This window comes from Nannobrachium achirus (genome assembly GCF_963921795.1).
Source record: "Nannobrachium achirus genome assembly, chromosome: 24".
NCBI classification, from domain to species: Eukaryota; Metazoa; Chordata; class Actinopteri; order Myctophiformes; family Myctophidae; genus Nannobrachium; species Nannobrachium achirus.
This window is the reverse complement of record NC_137831.1, coordinates 40483193-40499465: the sequence shown is the minus strand read 5'-3', so window position 1 is coordinate 40499465 and position 16273 is coordinate 40483193. Positions and strand designations below refer to the sequence as shown.

The 16273-nt window shown below is 41.6% G+C and overlaps 1 protein-coding gene across 1 annotated transcript in view; it reads left to right on the top strand.

Annotated features, from left to right (window-relative positions):
- LOC308280291 (claudin-10-like) overlaps positions 1-10608 on the top strand; it is a gene marked incomplete at both ends in the record, with an annotated part of 13630 nt that extends 3022 nt beyond the window's left edge. Inside the window, 4 exons of the mRNA XM_080720550.1 lie at positions 3001-3162; positions 4374-4455; positions 6219-6257; positions 10467-10608. Of these exons, the coding sequence (XP_080576676.1) occupies positions 3001-3162; positions 4374-4455; positions 6219-6257; positions 10467-10608 (425 nt within the window). The remainder of the gene's footprint in view (positions 1-3000; positions 3163-4373; positions 4456-6218; positions 6258-10466) is intronic.
- Between the last annotated feature and the right edge of the window lie 5665 nt (positions 10609-16273).

The following is a 16273-nucleotide window of genomic DNA, read 5'->3' as shown; positions in this document are numbered from 1 at the left end:
GGCCGGCCATTAGGAAAAAAAATGTAAAATAAAATGTCGGCCTTCGTTCCATTTTGGGAGCTGGGTGGCCAACAAAGTAAATCGTCACTGTCGGGCAGAAACCTTGTATCTCCAAGTTTCAAATGTGTAGATTTTTTGGTAAAGTAAAGCCCTGCTTCATCATACATTACAAGGCCGTCGCACAAAAGTAGTGAAAACAGCAGGGTGTGCTTGTAGATCGGCTGTTTTCACTAGTTTAAATAATTTTTAAAATGATAAATACAAAACAAACGGTTTTGGAGATACAAGGTTTCCACCCGACAACGACGAAATATAACTCATGTAATTCACCCACTGGCTTGTCACTTTGTCACAAATCTTTGAGTAGCAGCAGCGCTATAGAGAGAGATCTCTCTCTATAGCGCGCAATGAGGGCCTCTCCAACTCTTTTTCCCGGGCTGAATCAGGGGCCCAGCACGTCCCTGGTGCCCACCGTGAAGGAATTCGAGAAAGCCATGTAGTCTCCCAGAGGTCATTTGTACACAAAGCAAATGTACCTTGTTTTGGAGATAAGATACTAGTAAGACGCCTCAGGGTGACATATTCTTGGCCATCTGGCCAGTGAAGTACCGTAATTGCTGGACTATCCACAACTTTCCAACATCCCATCGTGCATTGCAGGCAGCTTCCGGCGCAATTACGGTATATCGGTCCAGTTATCCATATATGGAGATCCATGTACATCTCTTTTATGCCTATACATGGAGATCCCTGTCTGAACCAGCCACACAAATATGGGCTGTCATATGGGCTGTCCTCCATATAAGGGCATTCCCATATGAAGTCCTGTTAGATATGGGCTTAATATTGATGACATCAGGGATCTCCATATATGGCAATAAAAGGGATTCTGTTAGATTGGTTCCCATGTCGTCACAACATACAATATCTTTTATGCCCATAAATGGAGATCCCTATCTGAACCAGCCACACAGATATGGGCCATGTGTTGGCCATCTGGCCAGTGATATATATCGATGACATCAGGGATCTTCATATTTGGGCATAAAAGAGATTCTGGAGAATACCCATATATGGACTTTTACATAGGTGATGTCACCTGTGATATCACCTGTGATGTCACAGTGATGTGTCAAGGGAACCAACCCATAGACTGTAAAAATGTGTAACATTTCTCATGGTAAACTGCGACCTTCGGTCGCAAGATGGGGGAACTCACCCTCGTTGTGTAAATGTTACAGACCTGAGATGAAGTATGTAATCAAGGCATTTACATTAAGACCCTGCCACTATGGTGTGACATTTTGTTGAATTTCATTTCATTTCCACTCCTCACATTCACACTGTGAATGTGAGGAGTGGAAATGAAATGCGAGCTTTGCATGGCAAAAAGAAGTCCCTTCTCCAACTATCTTGTGCCGTCTGTTTCTCTCTCCATCCTGCTATCAATCAATCAGTCATCTAGTCCAGGGGTTTTCAAAGTGGGTGACGGGGCACCCTGGGGTGCCGTGACAGCAGTCCAGGGGTGCCGCGAGATAATTTGATAATATTTGGAATTTATTTGGACACTTGAAAAAATATTTAGTATCATTTTAAACTTGAAGTACAAAGTTATTTTCAGTCAATTCTAACCAAAATGGCAATTATCTCAACGTTTTCCTCACAACATAATCGCTAAAATATCGTCACTGTCGGGCAGAAACCTCGTATCTCCAAGTTTCAAATGTGTACGTCTTTTGGTAAAGCAAAGCCCTGCTTCATCATACAAGACTGTGGCACAAAACTAGTGAAAACAGCTGATCTACAAGCACACATCGCGAGGCGTTGTGTGCTTGTAGATCTGCTGTTTTCACTAGTTTAGTACATTTTATAGATGATAAATACAAAACGAACGGTTTTAGACATACAAGGTTTCCACCCGACAACGACGATATGCTATAAATATAAGGTGCTGGGAGTGAAAATTATAATGTACGGGTGCCTCGGATTAGAAAAATATTCATGGGGTGACCTGAGACAAAAAAGTTTGGGAACCCCTGATCTAATCTGTCTGTCTGTCTGTCTGTCTGTCTGTCTGTCTGTCTGTCTGTCTGTCTGTCTGTCTGTCTGTCTGTCTGTCTGTCTGTCTGTCTGTCTGTCTGTCTGTCTGTCTGTCTGTCTGTCTGTCTGTCTGTCTGTCTGTCTGTCTGTCTGTCTGTCTGTCTGTCTGTCTGTCTGTCTGTCTGTCTGTCTGTCTGTCTGTCTGTCTGTCTGTCTGTCTGTCTGTCTGTCTGTCTGTCTGTCTGTCTGTCTGTCTGTCTGTCTGTCTGTCTGTCTGTCTGTCTGTCTGTCTGTCTGTCTGTCTGTCTGTCTGTCTGTCTGTCTGTCTGTCTGTCTGTCTGTCTGTCTGTCTGTCTGTCTGTCTGTCTGTCTGTCTGTCTGTCTGTCTGTCTGTCTGTCTGTCTGTCTGTCTGTCTGTCTGTCTGTCTGTCTGTCTGTCTGTCTGTCTGTCTGTCTGTCTGTCTGTCTGTCTGTCTGTCTGTCTGTCTGTCTGTCTGTCTGTCTGTCTGTCTGTCTGTCTGTCTGTCTGTCTGTCTGTCTGTCTGTCTGTCTGTCTGTCTGTCTGTCTGTCTGTCTGTCTGTCTGTCTGTCTGTCTGTCTGTCTGTCTGTCTGTCTGTCTGTCTGTCTGTCTGTCTGTCTGTCTGTCTGTCTGTCTGTCTGTCTGTCTGTCTGTCTGTCTGTCTGTCTGTCTGTCTGTCTGTCTGTCTGTCTGTCTGTCTGTCTGTCTGTCTGTCTGTCTGTCTGTCTGTCTGTCTGTCTGTCTGTCTGTCTGTCTGTCTGTCTGTCTGTCTGTCTGTCTGTCTGTCTGTCTGTCTGTCTGTCTGTCTGTCTGTCTGTCTGTCTGTCTGTCTGTCTGTCTGTCTGTCTGTCTGTCTGTCTGTCTGTCTGTCTGTCTGTCTGTCTGTCTGTCTGTCTGTCTGTCTGTCTGTCTGTCTGTCTGTCTGTCTGTCTGTCTATAGCCTATATCCAGGTGTGTCGGGGCCTGATGATTGCTTCGGTGATTTTGGGTTTCTTCGGAGCCGCCCTGGCCCTAGTGGGAATGAAGTGCACGAGAATTGGTGGCTCGGAGACCACGAAAGCCCGTCTAACTGGACTCTGTGGCTTTCACTTCATTCTGAGCGGTAGGTAATGCGCCCCTTATGTTGTGTACACTTCTCTGTACCAGACATAACTCATTTCAAGCAACCCCCAACTCTGAGAGTGTACAAATGGAACCAAATCCCTCTCGGGTCAATTTGAACACTCTCAGAGTTACAGACCTGTAAGGCTCCATTTGAACACAAAATACTTTCAGAAGCACTGCAGTAGACTTTGCGATAATATGAGGTGCTCTGGGGAATCTTAATAACTACTACCAGGCACGTGCACACACATCAAAATTGCCCCTGCCCTTTTATCCGTCTGTAAAAAAAAGTGCCCTTTCCAGACCATAAATGCAGTCTTTCTTTAGTATGGTGAAAGACATGAAAATGCCCTCTTTCCATGCCATACCTGAAGGCAGCATTCAAGAGAATTCCCTTGTCCAAACTCTCCTGAACTTGAGTGCAGCATCTTATGTTGAAAGAATTGCCCTCTCTGTGTAGAAATCCATGCTGTTACGCTACATCTCCAGTATTGACTTGATTATGCTTAGTTCAGTGTGGTATCACTCACCGAAACTAGCCCACCTCCAATCTCGGAGGTCTGCTATTTTCGATATTTTCATCAAAACGCCCTTTTAAATTACTTTATTTATTTATTTGGACGGGACAGTGTATATTAATGAACACTACATAAAGCAATGTAAATATACCGGACTTAGCAAGAATGCTAAATTCCATCCGTAGTCCCACATGAAACACAAAACAAAACATATACCAACAACAACAAACTTACATCAAGAGAAGACACCTAAAACACATACATACACGTACTATACTATTCCAACAGCAAGAACCCTACATTCGCAAAAAGGACGATTAAAAACTATACTATAAATACATGTGCTATACTGTTAAGACTATTAAGACTATACATGATCACACGTTTGATTGTCAAGTAACCATTTTTTTTAGGTTAAACTTGAAGGATGGAAATGACAAACAGTCTCTTATTAATAGAGGTAGGTCATTCCAGAATATCAGCCCCTGCCTCTCTAAAATCCTCTGCACGTCCCTGACTACTACTACTGTATGTCCTGTGTGTGAACCGGACTCGAGGATAATAATACGTGTCATCGCTCCTCTGCGCCCACGCTCTCTTCACTGCCATAATAGTTTTTTTTTAAGGCAGACAAAGAATTACAGTGTGCCAGTCTTTCGTGTTACAAACGAGAAACCTTTCTGGTTTGCAGGGCTGTGCAGCCTGACGGCGTGCTCCATATACGCTCACAGGATTACGACGGACTTCTTCGACCCACTCTTTTTCGCTCAGAAGTAAGTGTTTGGGATCCAGGGGCGCCAATTGGGTATGGCAGGGGTATGCAGCTGCCATACCCTGGGTCCAGGGGGGAAAATAAAAGCTACTTTTACATATAAATCCACAAATGTCTCTTCGTCTATCTGTGCTGGTTATTATGTTGTTACATTACAGTAAAATAACTTCAAATGCAAAATGTAACAAAATGGTCACTTTAACAAGGTATTATAATTATATTCTACCCATCTTGACAGAATGGTATATTCCCAGGTTTCGCAGGTCAGCTGCACAGGTGCAATGCATTATTGTTAATTGTGGCACGTTTACTAACATGCCAAGTTTAGCTGCACTTGAACAACCGTTCCAGGTTGCCATATCCAGCCCAAGAAACCATAGAAAAATAGAATGTACTTCTTAAAATAAATGTATCACGCCTGTTGCTAAGGTGTGGCAACATGACTGGTGTCTTGTGCAAGACACCAGTCATGTTGCCATACCTTAGCTTTTTCTGAACTGACGCCACTGTGGGGATCTTCGGAAAGCAGATGTTTGATTACATTTACAGCGTAATGTTACGGTTTGTCTAAATTATATCTTAAAGGAGGACTTTGACACTTTTCAACCTATCTTCATATAATAGGTCCTCACTGATGTTCATAATAAAATGGCAAAGAAAATTCTACTCTGTCTACAGTGTATTGGGAGAGCTGTGGGAAGGCCATAGTCTTGTGACATCATCATTTCACAGATTTTTTTAAACAATATTTTTGAACAAATATTTCTGATTTTCATTATCGCGAGAACAATAGCTTCCACATTAACATTGCAACTTTTCAGGAATAGAAAGTCTGCATTTTCTATTAGCTTGGATCCCCCATTGATGATGTCACAAGACTATGGATTTCTGAACTTCCCAAAGCTCTCCTAAGAGACTTGGACAGTCGTTTTTTTCTTTTTTTTTTTGCAATTTTATTATGAACATTAGTGAGGACCTATTATATGAAGATAGGTTGAAAAGTGGTGAAGTAATCCTTTAACTACATAGAACATGCTGCATTATTTGTACGTCAAATAGTAAAAATAGCTGAGCTCTCAACTTCTACTACTATTTCTGCAGAATGTTTGGCTGAATATTTTTGCTTTTTTTTGTGCACCTATCATGACATGCTCAGAATAGGGACACCAGGGTTCATGTGGACGTGGTTAAATTTTTTTTTTTTTTTGTTTGAGTTCAAATTCATTGTCACTTAACTATGTTTTAGATTTTTGCTTTCCGTTTTTGGTCTATTTTATTGATTTATGTATCAGATTCAGAGGCAATTCTGCTTTCATTGAGTGAGTAATAGATGGGACGATAAGCGATATTATCGTTTATCGTGATAAAAAAACACTCGCGATAATCGTATCGTGGAGATTTAATTTATCGTGATATCGTCCTCCGTCATGCACTGGGATCAATTCACCTTAGCTGCATATCCGGTACCACTTAAACCCTCTAGAATTGGTAAAAGGTACTTATAATATTATACATACTCACAATGCGTCGCAATGCAACGCGTTGTGAGCTTCTAGATCGGCTACGCGTTGTGAGCTTGTAGATCGGCTATTTTTGGGCAAATGTTCCGCCCCAGGATAATGGATTTTGATTATCACGATAATATCGATATTGCGAATTCTTTTGTCACAATAATCGTGATATGCAATTCTCATATCGTCCCATCCCTAGTGAGTAAAACTTGTGAAGTTAAAAAGTTTTAGTTTGACTCGTTTGTGCCTACAGATTCGAGCTGGGAGCGGCCCTCTTCATCGGCTGGTCTGGGTCGGTGCTGTGTATCCTTGGTGGATTCTTATTCTGTCTGTCGTTATCGGATGGCGTCAGTATCAGGCAAGCTGCTTTCTTTACAATAACATTAACATGAGTCCTTCCATGTATCCGCAGCCTCGTCTGTCGTCAAGAGCAATCAATGACCCGATGTAAGACAATTTCATTTAGAGGGACAGTGCCATGCAATCCAGTCGAGTCATTTTGCCTGAATTACGGCGTGGTCATTTTAGAAACCAACGTGGCGAGCAATCTCTCTCAACATCTTGTCTCATAATCTGCCGGATTTAAAAGGAAATTGGACTCCAATTATTTTGATAAGCTTACATGAATGATGACAGTTGAATGTTTCCTTTGTCGCAGCCTGAAAAAATGTGGACAACGTTATTTAGGCGAAAGTCACCTTGAATTAACCCATTTAGGCCTAGAATTATTGACTCCTTTAACTATTGAAAAATAGCAGATCTACAAGCTCACAGCGCGGCACCGAGTGCCGCGCTGCGAGCTTGTAGATCTGCTATTTTTTTGAAAAAGTCGCGAAAATGTGTGCAAATCTTTGAATATATGTATTTTCAAAGCGAACGATTGTAACTCAAATTTTGCTTCTGGGTGGTCCCTGGAACGAAATATTTTGAGATGAGGGGTCCGTGGCCAAATACATATCATTTTGGGGGTCCTTCACATGAAAAAGTTTGAGAACCACTGACATAGTAGTCTCTCAAGAACAGACTAACTGAGCTCCAGTGAAGTGAAAAGGACCTTTTCTTTGACGATGGCTGGCCAGATTGCTGACATAGAAACATAGGTTTTTCAAAAAGTCTTAGAAAGATTCAAAAGACACTTATAGAATCGGGTCAAAATTCAAATTTTCACGATTTTTCAAAAATAGCAGATCTACAAGCTCGCAGCGCGGCACTCGGTGCCGCACTGTGAGCTTGTATATCTGCTATTTTTCAATAGTTAAAGCATAAAATAATGAAACACAAAATGTGTACCCGTTCTAAATGAATTAATGGATGAGGAGGGGGGAGATTGGCTTGTCTGTGAAGCCTGTGGTATACTTCTTAATATTCTGGGTCAGTATATTTCATCTAGGGAATGTGTTTGTTTTTATTTCAAGCACAGCAGACAGCCCGCTATCCTTTGCTACACAGAGAGTCAGGATAGGTGAACAAAATAAAAAGTTAGTAAAATGTTATTTATGAAGCACATTTAAAACCACTGGTGTTGACAAAAGTGCTGGACAACACACATACAAATAGAACATAGAACTATAGAATAGTTACTTGCTATGATGGTTCCCTTTGGAGCAAAGAGTAGAGGATGCACAGAAGGTTATAGCAGAATTCAACCTCTAGATTAGGGATACATTGGGTCTTGACCTCTACATTATTCAGGGGCGTCACAAGGGGTGGGGGAAAGTGGGACTGAGTTACTAGGGCCCAAGGTGGATGGACCTTAATTATTATATACTTTAGCTATTGAAAAATAGCAGATATACAATCTGACAACAATCTTGTAGATCTACTATTTTTGAAAAGTAGTGAAAATTGTACCAATCTTGGAATATATGTATTTATTTTGCTCCTGGGGGGTCCCTGGAACTAAATATTTTGAGAAGGGTCCAAATACGTGGCCAAATACATATAATTTTGGGGGTCCTTCACATGAAAAAGTTTGAGCACTACTGACATAGAAACAGATTTTTCAAAAATAGCAGATCTACAAGCTCGCAGCGCGGCACTCGGTGCCACACTGTGAGCTTTGTATATCTGCTATTTTTCAATAGTTAAAGCACAAAAATGCCCCCCTATGAAGAACATTCATGGGGGGCCCACAGTGAATCCTTGTACCCAGGGCCCAGAATCTGGTGCGACACCCCTGATATTATTTATTTGCTTTGACTTCTGCTGATGCCATGAAAGTAAAGAACTGTGTGTATTTTTCCTTTGTCTTTTATTTTTATATCGATAATCCCCCAACGTATACAAATCTAATGCTCACTTTGAAATTACTGTGAGAGAAGGGTGGACGATTGAAACCGCTTGGGAGACTATTTCATCTCAGAAATAGTTTTATTGAAAGATAATTTATCCACATCAGGCCCGCATCAAAGGGACCGTCTGATCAAGAATTCAGTTAGTGCCTCTACGAGTCTCTGCTTGTACTTAAGTCAGTTCCCAAAAGGACTGGAGTGGGTCATGCAGGGGGAAAAAAGCATGTGTTTCATCAGTCAAAAACAGACATGTTTGGTATTCTTTACTTGCTGTGGTTTCATAACAGGGCTGCAGGCACGTGCACACAGACATCAAAGGGGGCTTGAGCCCCTGCCCTTTTATCCATCTGTAAAAAAGTGCCCTCTCCAGACCATGAATGCAGTTTTTACTATGGTAAAAGAAATGCAAATGCACTCTTTCCATGCCATAACTGAAGGCAGCATTCAAGACTAGAGTTACTGTTCCTGCGAAACAGTGTTGGGCTCGCTCGTGACTATATTCTACAGTGTGCTAACTGTCATGTGAAGCCAGCGCCGGCGCCCCCTATAGGCAGACTACGCAGTCTGCGTAGAGCCCCCCGACCAAAAAGGCCCCCACCGCCCCCCTCCTCTCTGCAGAAAAGAACGTACTGCTGCATGGTTAATCGTTTTCAAACCGAAATCGCGATGCGAAATCCCGCGATCGCAAAGGCCACGGTTTCTCTGCGAAGTAGACTTCCCAAGCAATATGGAGACGTTTTAATTTTTGAAATCCCTTCATAATTGACTAAGGAATGATCAAATCAAACTGTGGTGACTTTCTTTGCTTCCGACTCGTTCCGAGCATCCACACCACTGAAAGTGAAAGTGAATTTGGCACAGTGGCTGCTGAGCAGGACTCTGCCAGTGCAGGGGCGTAGCCAGGAATTACATTTTGGTAGGCGAAATGCCTACCAAGGGGTAGGCAAGGGGGCCTAGGGGTGCTGCAGGTGTTCCAGGTGTTTAAATAAGAAAAGAACAAATCAAACATAGCAAAAATACGTTGCCTGTTGTTGTTGTTTTTTATTTATTCATTTATATATATTTTTTATTTATATATATATATTTCCATTATAAAATGGATTAAAAAATTATAAAAAATATTAGGCCTATTATTTTTCAAACAGCAAAAATACGTTGCCTGTTGTTGTCGTTTTGTATTTATTCATTTATATATATATATATATATATATATATATATATATATATATATATATATATATATATATATTTCCATTATAAAATGGATTAAAAAATGATAAAAAATATTAGGCCTATTATTTTTTCGCGGGGGCTCGCTACGCTCGCGCCCGCAGGAAGGCCCCCTAGCAGAAAAACGGCTCTGTGTGAAGCTCAACCAATACTCCAGCTAACACCACTCCCATTGGCTATTAACTTTTTCAGTGCCAGATGTTGTTATTTATTATTGGGTTTTGTGCCAGCAAAAGCACCTTACCTTTGCGATGTTATAGACAAAGATGTATTATTTATTTTTCATCATTATTATTTTATTTTCTCCTTAAATAGGTGTACCGTGGCTCTACCAGCAGTAGAGGGCAGCCTCATGCAAGAATTAATGTGAAAATGGCCGCAGTAGGCTGCCGTCCGTCAAGGCAGCTCAGTCGCTACAGAGCAATAGATCCAGAGAAAATAACATGGAAGTGTTTTTTTACTCCATTGATGCTAACGTCCAGTGGGTTTTTGAGAGTACTTTTACGGGAGCTGTCTCTACGGTACACACCCGCGCGACCCCTCATCAGTTTATAGACATCAAACCAAGGTACAAAAGAACGAGCCAAAGAACGTACAATTGGCATTGCGCCGCCGTCAAAAATGGGGCGAACGGGAACGTCCAAAGCGTGGATAGAGTTAAGGGCCCTGCCTTTGTACTGTCTGCGACGGAACTCACGCGACGGAATTCTATAAACAATGAAGATAACATACTGATCTCGCCTTTCAGGCGAGCCCACAATAACTGCCTTGTCCGAACTTACTCTCCTGAACTTGAATGCAGCATCTTATGTTGAAAGAACCGCCCTCTCTGTGTAGAAATCAAGCATCGAAAATGGCCGACCTCCAAGCTCATAACGCGTTGTGAGTTTGGAGGTCTGCTATTTTCGATATTTTCACCAAAAGGCCCTTTTAGAAATGTCAGCCCCTGCCTCTCTAACATTCTCTGCACGTCCCTGCAGGGCTGAGTACTCCTACAGAGGAACTGCGTCCTTCGTCACCACCACGCGGCACAAGCACAGCAAGACAGCCGCCAGCCTGCACAAAGAACCCGGAGAGCCGGTGGAATCGTCCAGGCAGTTTGGGAGGAATGCCTACGTGTGACAATGAGCCATATATCGTCTCGTCGTCATGATGTTATACGTGTGGCAGACTGGCAGTCGTGAACGTTGTTGTCGCAGGAGGGTCAAAGCCAATTCAACCCGTAGAACTGATGGCGAAATAACCTCATACCTGTGGCGGTAGGTGAGCAATGATGGCGTCCCCGGTTTGATTCCGTCTGGAGGACTGTTGTTGCACGTTTGTCCCTTCTCTCTCACTCTTGTTCAGTTTATCTCCCTCTACACTGGCCTGTCTGAATAAGTACAGAAAAGAAGAAGTACATAGCTTTACAGCACATTACGTGTACATCATGTATGCTCTTGAACAGGGGTCTTCAACAGTGGGTCCGGGACCCCTAGGGGGTCCTCAGTGTTACTACAGAGGGTCCTCCAAATCTTTGAGTGATAGAAAGTTTTTTTTTCCTCCTTTTTTATATTAACCACTTTGAACCCTAGTGTCCATATTCGGAGAACTTCAGCCAAAAATAGCAGATCTACAAGCTCACAATGCCTCGCACTGAGAGGCGTTGTGAGCTTGTAGATCGGCTATTTTTGGCAAAGAGCTTTGGTGTCGAGGGGAAAAAGAGCAGACTAAGTACAGAGTGAAAGGTCAAGTTTTATAAGTATTGATGGTCATGGTTCAAGTGGTTAGATATCTGAAAACACAAATTGACATGAATCCAAAATACACTGATGATTGTGCTAAATAGGGGTGTAACGATATAGTAACTGCATCGAAATATCGTTTTTAACTTAAAAAATCGAAGTATATCGAAATGAAAACAGCTAAAATCGAATCGTATCGTTTTATTTTGTATCGTATTGAATCGGCAGTGCAAAGAATCGATTGTATAGATACTACCTACTTGTGCATTGTATTTAGTATTTTTAGGAAGAAAAAATTAAAAGGAGGGGTTTAATTACTTTTCCTTTCCATATAGCTATACTGGTCTATCGATAAATGTGTGTAATCTCGGTGTTCATGTCAAGGTGCAGGTTTGTCAATATACAATATCCATGTATTTGGCAGATAATCACTGTGTTTACTTATTTATATCCATAATAATACATGTTCCCCTTAAAAACCTGCACTATCCACACCTTTCACACAGATTAAATTTCTTTGCTAAATAGTTACTATATCGATTTTAAATCAATGAATCGAATCGTATCGTATCGCCATGAATGAACCAATATCGTTTATGTATCGTATCGTCAACCATGTATCGTGATATGTATCGAATCGCTATTAAAATGTATCGTTACACCCCTAGTGCTAAAGAATCAACTATATGGAATCTATGAAAAGGTTGTGGGGGTCCCTGCTTCATCTCTCTCACAACTAAGGGGTCCTTGGCCTGAAAACGTTGAAGACCCCTGACATAGACTGGAAAGTGTATGCATTTATACATTTCATGTCAGCCCAGAAGTAGCAAGTGCTTTGTCAGATTAGCCTAGAGGGGACTTTTAGAAATCGAAGAAAAGAAAAGGTACAGGGTGTACATTCAGTCTTTAGATCAGTCAATAGCCAATAAATTAAACAAATTACATCAGATAAGGTTGTTTTCTGCTCTCAGCAGGAAATTGAACTGGGCACAGTGTGTTCATCAAACTGCCAGGTCACCTTGAGCAGACTGGTCATTTACTGGACTCCACATGATCACAATAGCTCAAGATCATTGCATGTGACTTGAAAACGAAGACCAAATGCACAGTAAAGGCATGTGTGTTCATTTAATGGCAACACACAAAGCCCATGTCTAATGCATTATACTTATTGTCACTGTCGGGCAGAAACCTCACATCTCCAAGTTTCAAATGTGTATGTTTTTTCATAAAGTAAAGCCATGCTTCATCATGTGAAAACAGCCGATCTACAAGCACACAACGTCTCCTAACCCTAACACTGCATAATTGCACTCATAGATATTCATAATGATTTATAACAATAACCATAACACAATGTAAAGCATAATAAAATTACTTGTGCTGTATCTAAGGTAGTGTATCATAATACGTCATAATTACATCATAATAAGCGACTACAGTAGCAGAGATCTCTGAGGCGTGGCTACTATATCGTCGTTGTCGGGTGGAAACCTTGTTATGTCCAAAACCGTTTGTTTTGTATTTATGATTTTTAAAACGATTTAAACTAGTGAAAACAGCCGATCTACAAGCAGGTGCGAGGCGTTGTGTGCTTGTAGATGTGCTGTTTTCATTACTTTTGTGCGACGGCCTTGTGTGATGAATCAGGGCTTTACTTTGCAAAAGTACCTACAAATTTGAAACTTGGAGATACGAGGTTTCTGCCCGACAGTGACGATATAACAACATTCCAAGAAATGATGACGTTGAGTAACACTTTTGTACAAGTACAGTCCTATTTTGTCAATCAATCTGTTGCTGTTGTGCTCATATTTTGTTATACCATGAGAGATTCTGTATCCTGGTAATTTGACAGACCCCCCCAAAAAAAGCATCAACTCAAGGGTTATTTGTATGTATGTATTTTTCCAGTGTTTCTGTGTGTGTGTGTGTGTGTGTGTGTGTGTGTGTGTGTGTGTGTGTGTGTGTGTGTGTGTGTGTGTGTGTGTGTGTGTGTGTGTGTGTGTGTGTGTGTGTGTGTGTGTGTGTGCCTGTGCATGATTTTTATGCATCATTATGTTTAACGCATTTCTTCCTTTTATGGAATGGACAGTTACAATGGAGTTTGTATAGGATGCTAAAAACACAGTGTTGGGGTATATGTCAGTATATGTCACAAATACATTCATGATTTAGACAATGAAGTAGCCTATTAGCATTAAGTTAACCAGCTAGTTAACCAGAATGTAAGAACAGATGCAATGGCTTAATCCTGTTGCTGTCACGCACAAATTACAGAACGAGAACAGCTGTGATGTCAGTTCAATAAATATATTTCTTTCTGTACAATACTGAGCTTTATTGGCTGAAGTCTGATAGGATTTTTAGGATTTTTTGGTGCACATTATTATTAAGAGTAATCAGATATGATTATGTTGTGTTGACAAGTGCTGGTTCAAACATTTCATACTTTCTCCCCAAACGTTTGCCTATAATGAACAGTAATTTTGTCATTATGGGGAATATTTGTTATAATGTTCCAAAAATATTCAAAAATAGATATCTACAAGCTCACAATGAGTTGCGATGGGACGTGTTTCGAGCTTGTAGATTTATTTTTGACTTCTTTTTTATAAGGAAACTTACAATCTTCACACTCTCAAGTCTAAATAACTTGTCTCCCTCACGGAAAGACGAGTCTTTTTCACATGCCAAAAGAACGTCTCTTCTCCTCTTCGGCCATCTCTGGTCCCCAGAGACCACGGCGGGGTCAGTAGGCCATACACCTGACCCCAGAGATGGCTATCCACTCCGGTAGACAGGGACCACCTATCACCACCTCCTGATCAAGAGAGGAACCCTCACCTATGTTACGCAAAACCTTGGCCCAGGGGACGGATACTCAAACCGGTTGGCAGGAGGAAGTTGCCCCATGCTTTTCCGGCACTTTGTGTCCACAAACACAGTGTCGGGTGTCCAGGGCCGGTGGAGAGAGCTCTTGAGATAATAATGGTTGTATTGTATCAAGTTGTATTTGGTTTGTTTGGGGATGCGGGCGGACTGAATTACATTCAGGAACACAACAGATGCACTGTGCCATAATTGCGACCGTCAGGTCGCAGTTGCTATCAAAACCTCCACCGGGTGTCTGTCACATCATGTCACGTCACGTCGCGTCACACTTTTCCCCTACTCATACCTCCGCCACCGTTGCCCCTATCCATGCCAAACTTTGCACACACACTCCTTGCCTGCCAAACCACAACCTCATGTCTCACATTCCCCTCTTCTAGCGCCACCATCAGGCCGATTTTTGTAAAACACATTTTGGACACTGCTCCTACAGATTTTGCCCTAAACTTACGCAAAGCGGTACACAGTATCTCCAAAGTCATGTCATCAACATGGATCTGTCCCATTTCCCATATTCCCTCCTGATTGGCTACCATAGCCTTCTAAGGTTTGAGTATGCGACCTGACGGTCCCTAAATTCTCCCAATTTAGGGAGTCTTACTGGTCATTTCGGTGTATATTCATTTCTATGATTAGCCTAATTAAAGATAGTTTTTTTATTATTATTGAGGAGTGCAGATTTCAGCTTGTGTATATTGAAAGCAAATCAATAATTTACTCCAATTTATCTCTTATTTCTGTCAATGGAAAGCACTAGTGATAATACAAACCAAAGTGTATAGAGCTTTCCTAGCCATAAAGACCAGGCACTTGCAGAGGGGAGGTCTTTGGGTGCTTGGGCACTTTTACCTCAAAGTGCCCTTTTGCAAAAACGGCCTGCCCAACATCTGTGGCCTATGAACGACGAACATTTGACTAAATAATTATAATTTCACTATAATATTAATTTATAATTATAACTTAAATGAGCTGGCTGCCATCAGTCAGTTTTAGTTTCACCTGATGTCAAGTGCCCTCCCATCTCGTTTACCTTGCAGCTGCAAACAACATTATTTGAGATGATTGCTAAGTTTTAAGTTCATTTCTGGTGTGAAATGGCACGAGGGACCCCCACAAAAACCTGCCCACTCAGTGCTCTCTGCACGGCCCTGATAAAGACTGTATCAGGTCCTAGGCTGCACTGCATCCTTTCAGATTGAATTTACAGTTCTACTATGAAACCACCAGAGGGCAGTATTTGTCCATTTATTATAGTTAGAGCATAATGTTCTGTCTTCCATTTCCAGTGGCACAGCGCAACATAGCATTGGAGGGAAAAAAAAATCAAGACTTTATCACTTTAACACCTAAAGACCAAATCATTCTAATGTAAGAACAATGTCAACGTTTTAAACATTCGGTTGGTCTATTTAGCTTCTACATGTTCTCTCCTTTAATTACGCGGGGCCCAGGTTAGCCCGGGTCACTTTCCTTTGTTCTCGTTTTCATATTCTTTCGCCAGATATTGCAGAGTAAAGTCAACACAGGCATTCCTCAATTTCCTCAATACTCTCCCTATACCTCACCAATAACTTTACCATAAGCCAAAGGAGCCCTTTCATCATCACTGGCCCAGAGAACATGCATCACTCCCCATAGGCCTAATAAGTTCACAAAATTAAGTCTAATTATGAGCAGGGGCGTCACAAGGTGGGTGGGGGGAGTGGGACTGAGTTACCAGGGCCCAAGGTGGAGGGGGCGTTAATTATTTTATACTTTAGCTATTGAAAAATAGCAGATATACAAGCTCACAGCGCGGCACTGAGTGCCACGCTGCGAGCTTGTATAGTAGATCTGCTATTTTTGAAAAGTCGTGAAAATGTGTGCAAATCTATTATGTATTTTTCAATGCGAACTTTTTTAACTCATATTTTGCTTCTGGGGGGTCCCTGGAACTAAATATTTTGAGATGAGGGTCCATGGGCAAATACATATAATGTTGGGGGTCCTTCACACGAAGATATTTGAGCATCACTGACATAGAAACATAGTTTTTTCAAAAAACCTTCGATGGATTTGAAATATTCTCCGCACAAATTTTCAAGATTTTTCAAAAATAGCAGATCTACAAGCTCGCAGCGCGGCACTCGGTGCCGCGCTGTGAGCTTGTATATCTGCTATTTTTCAAT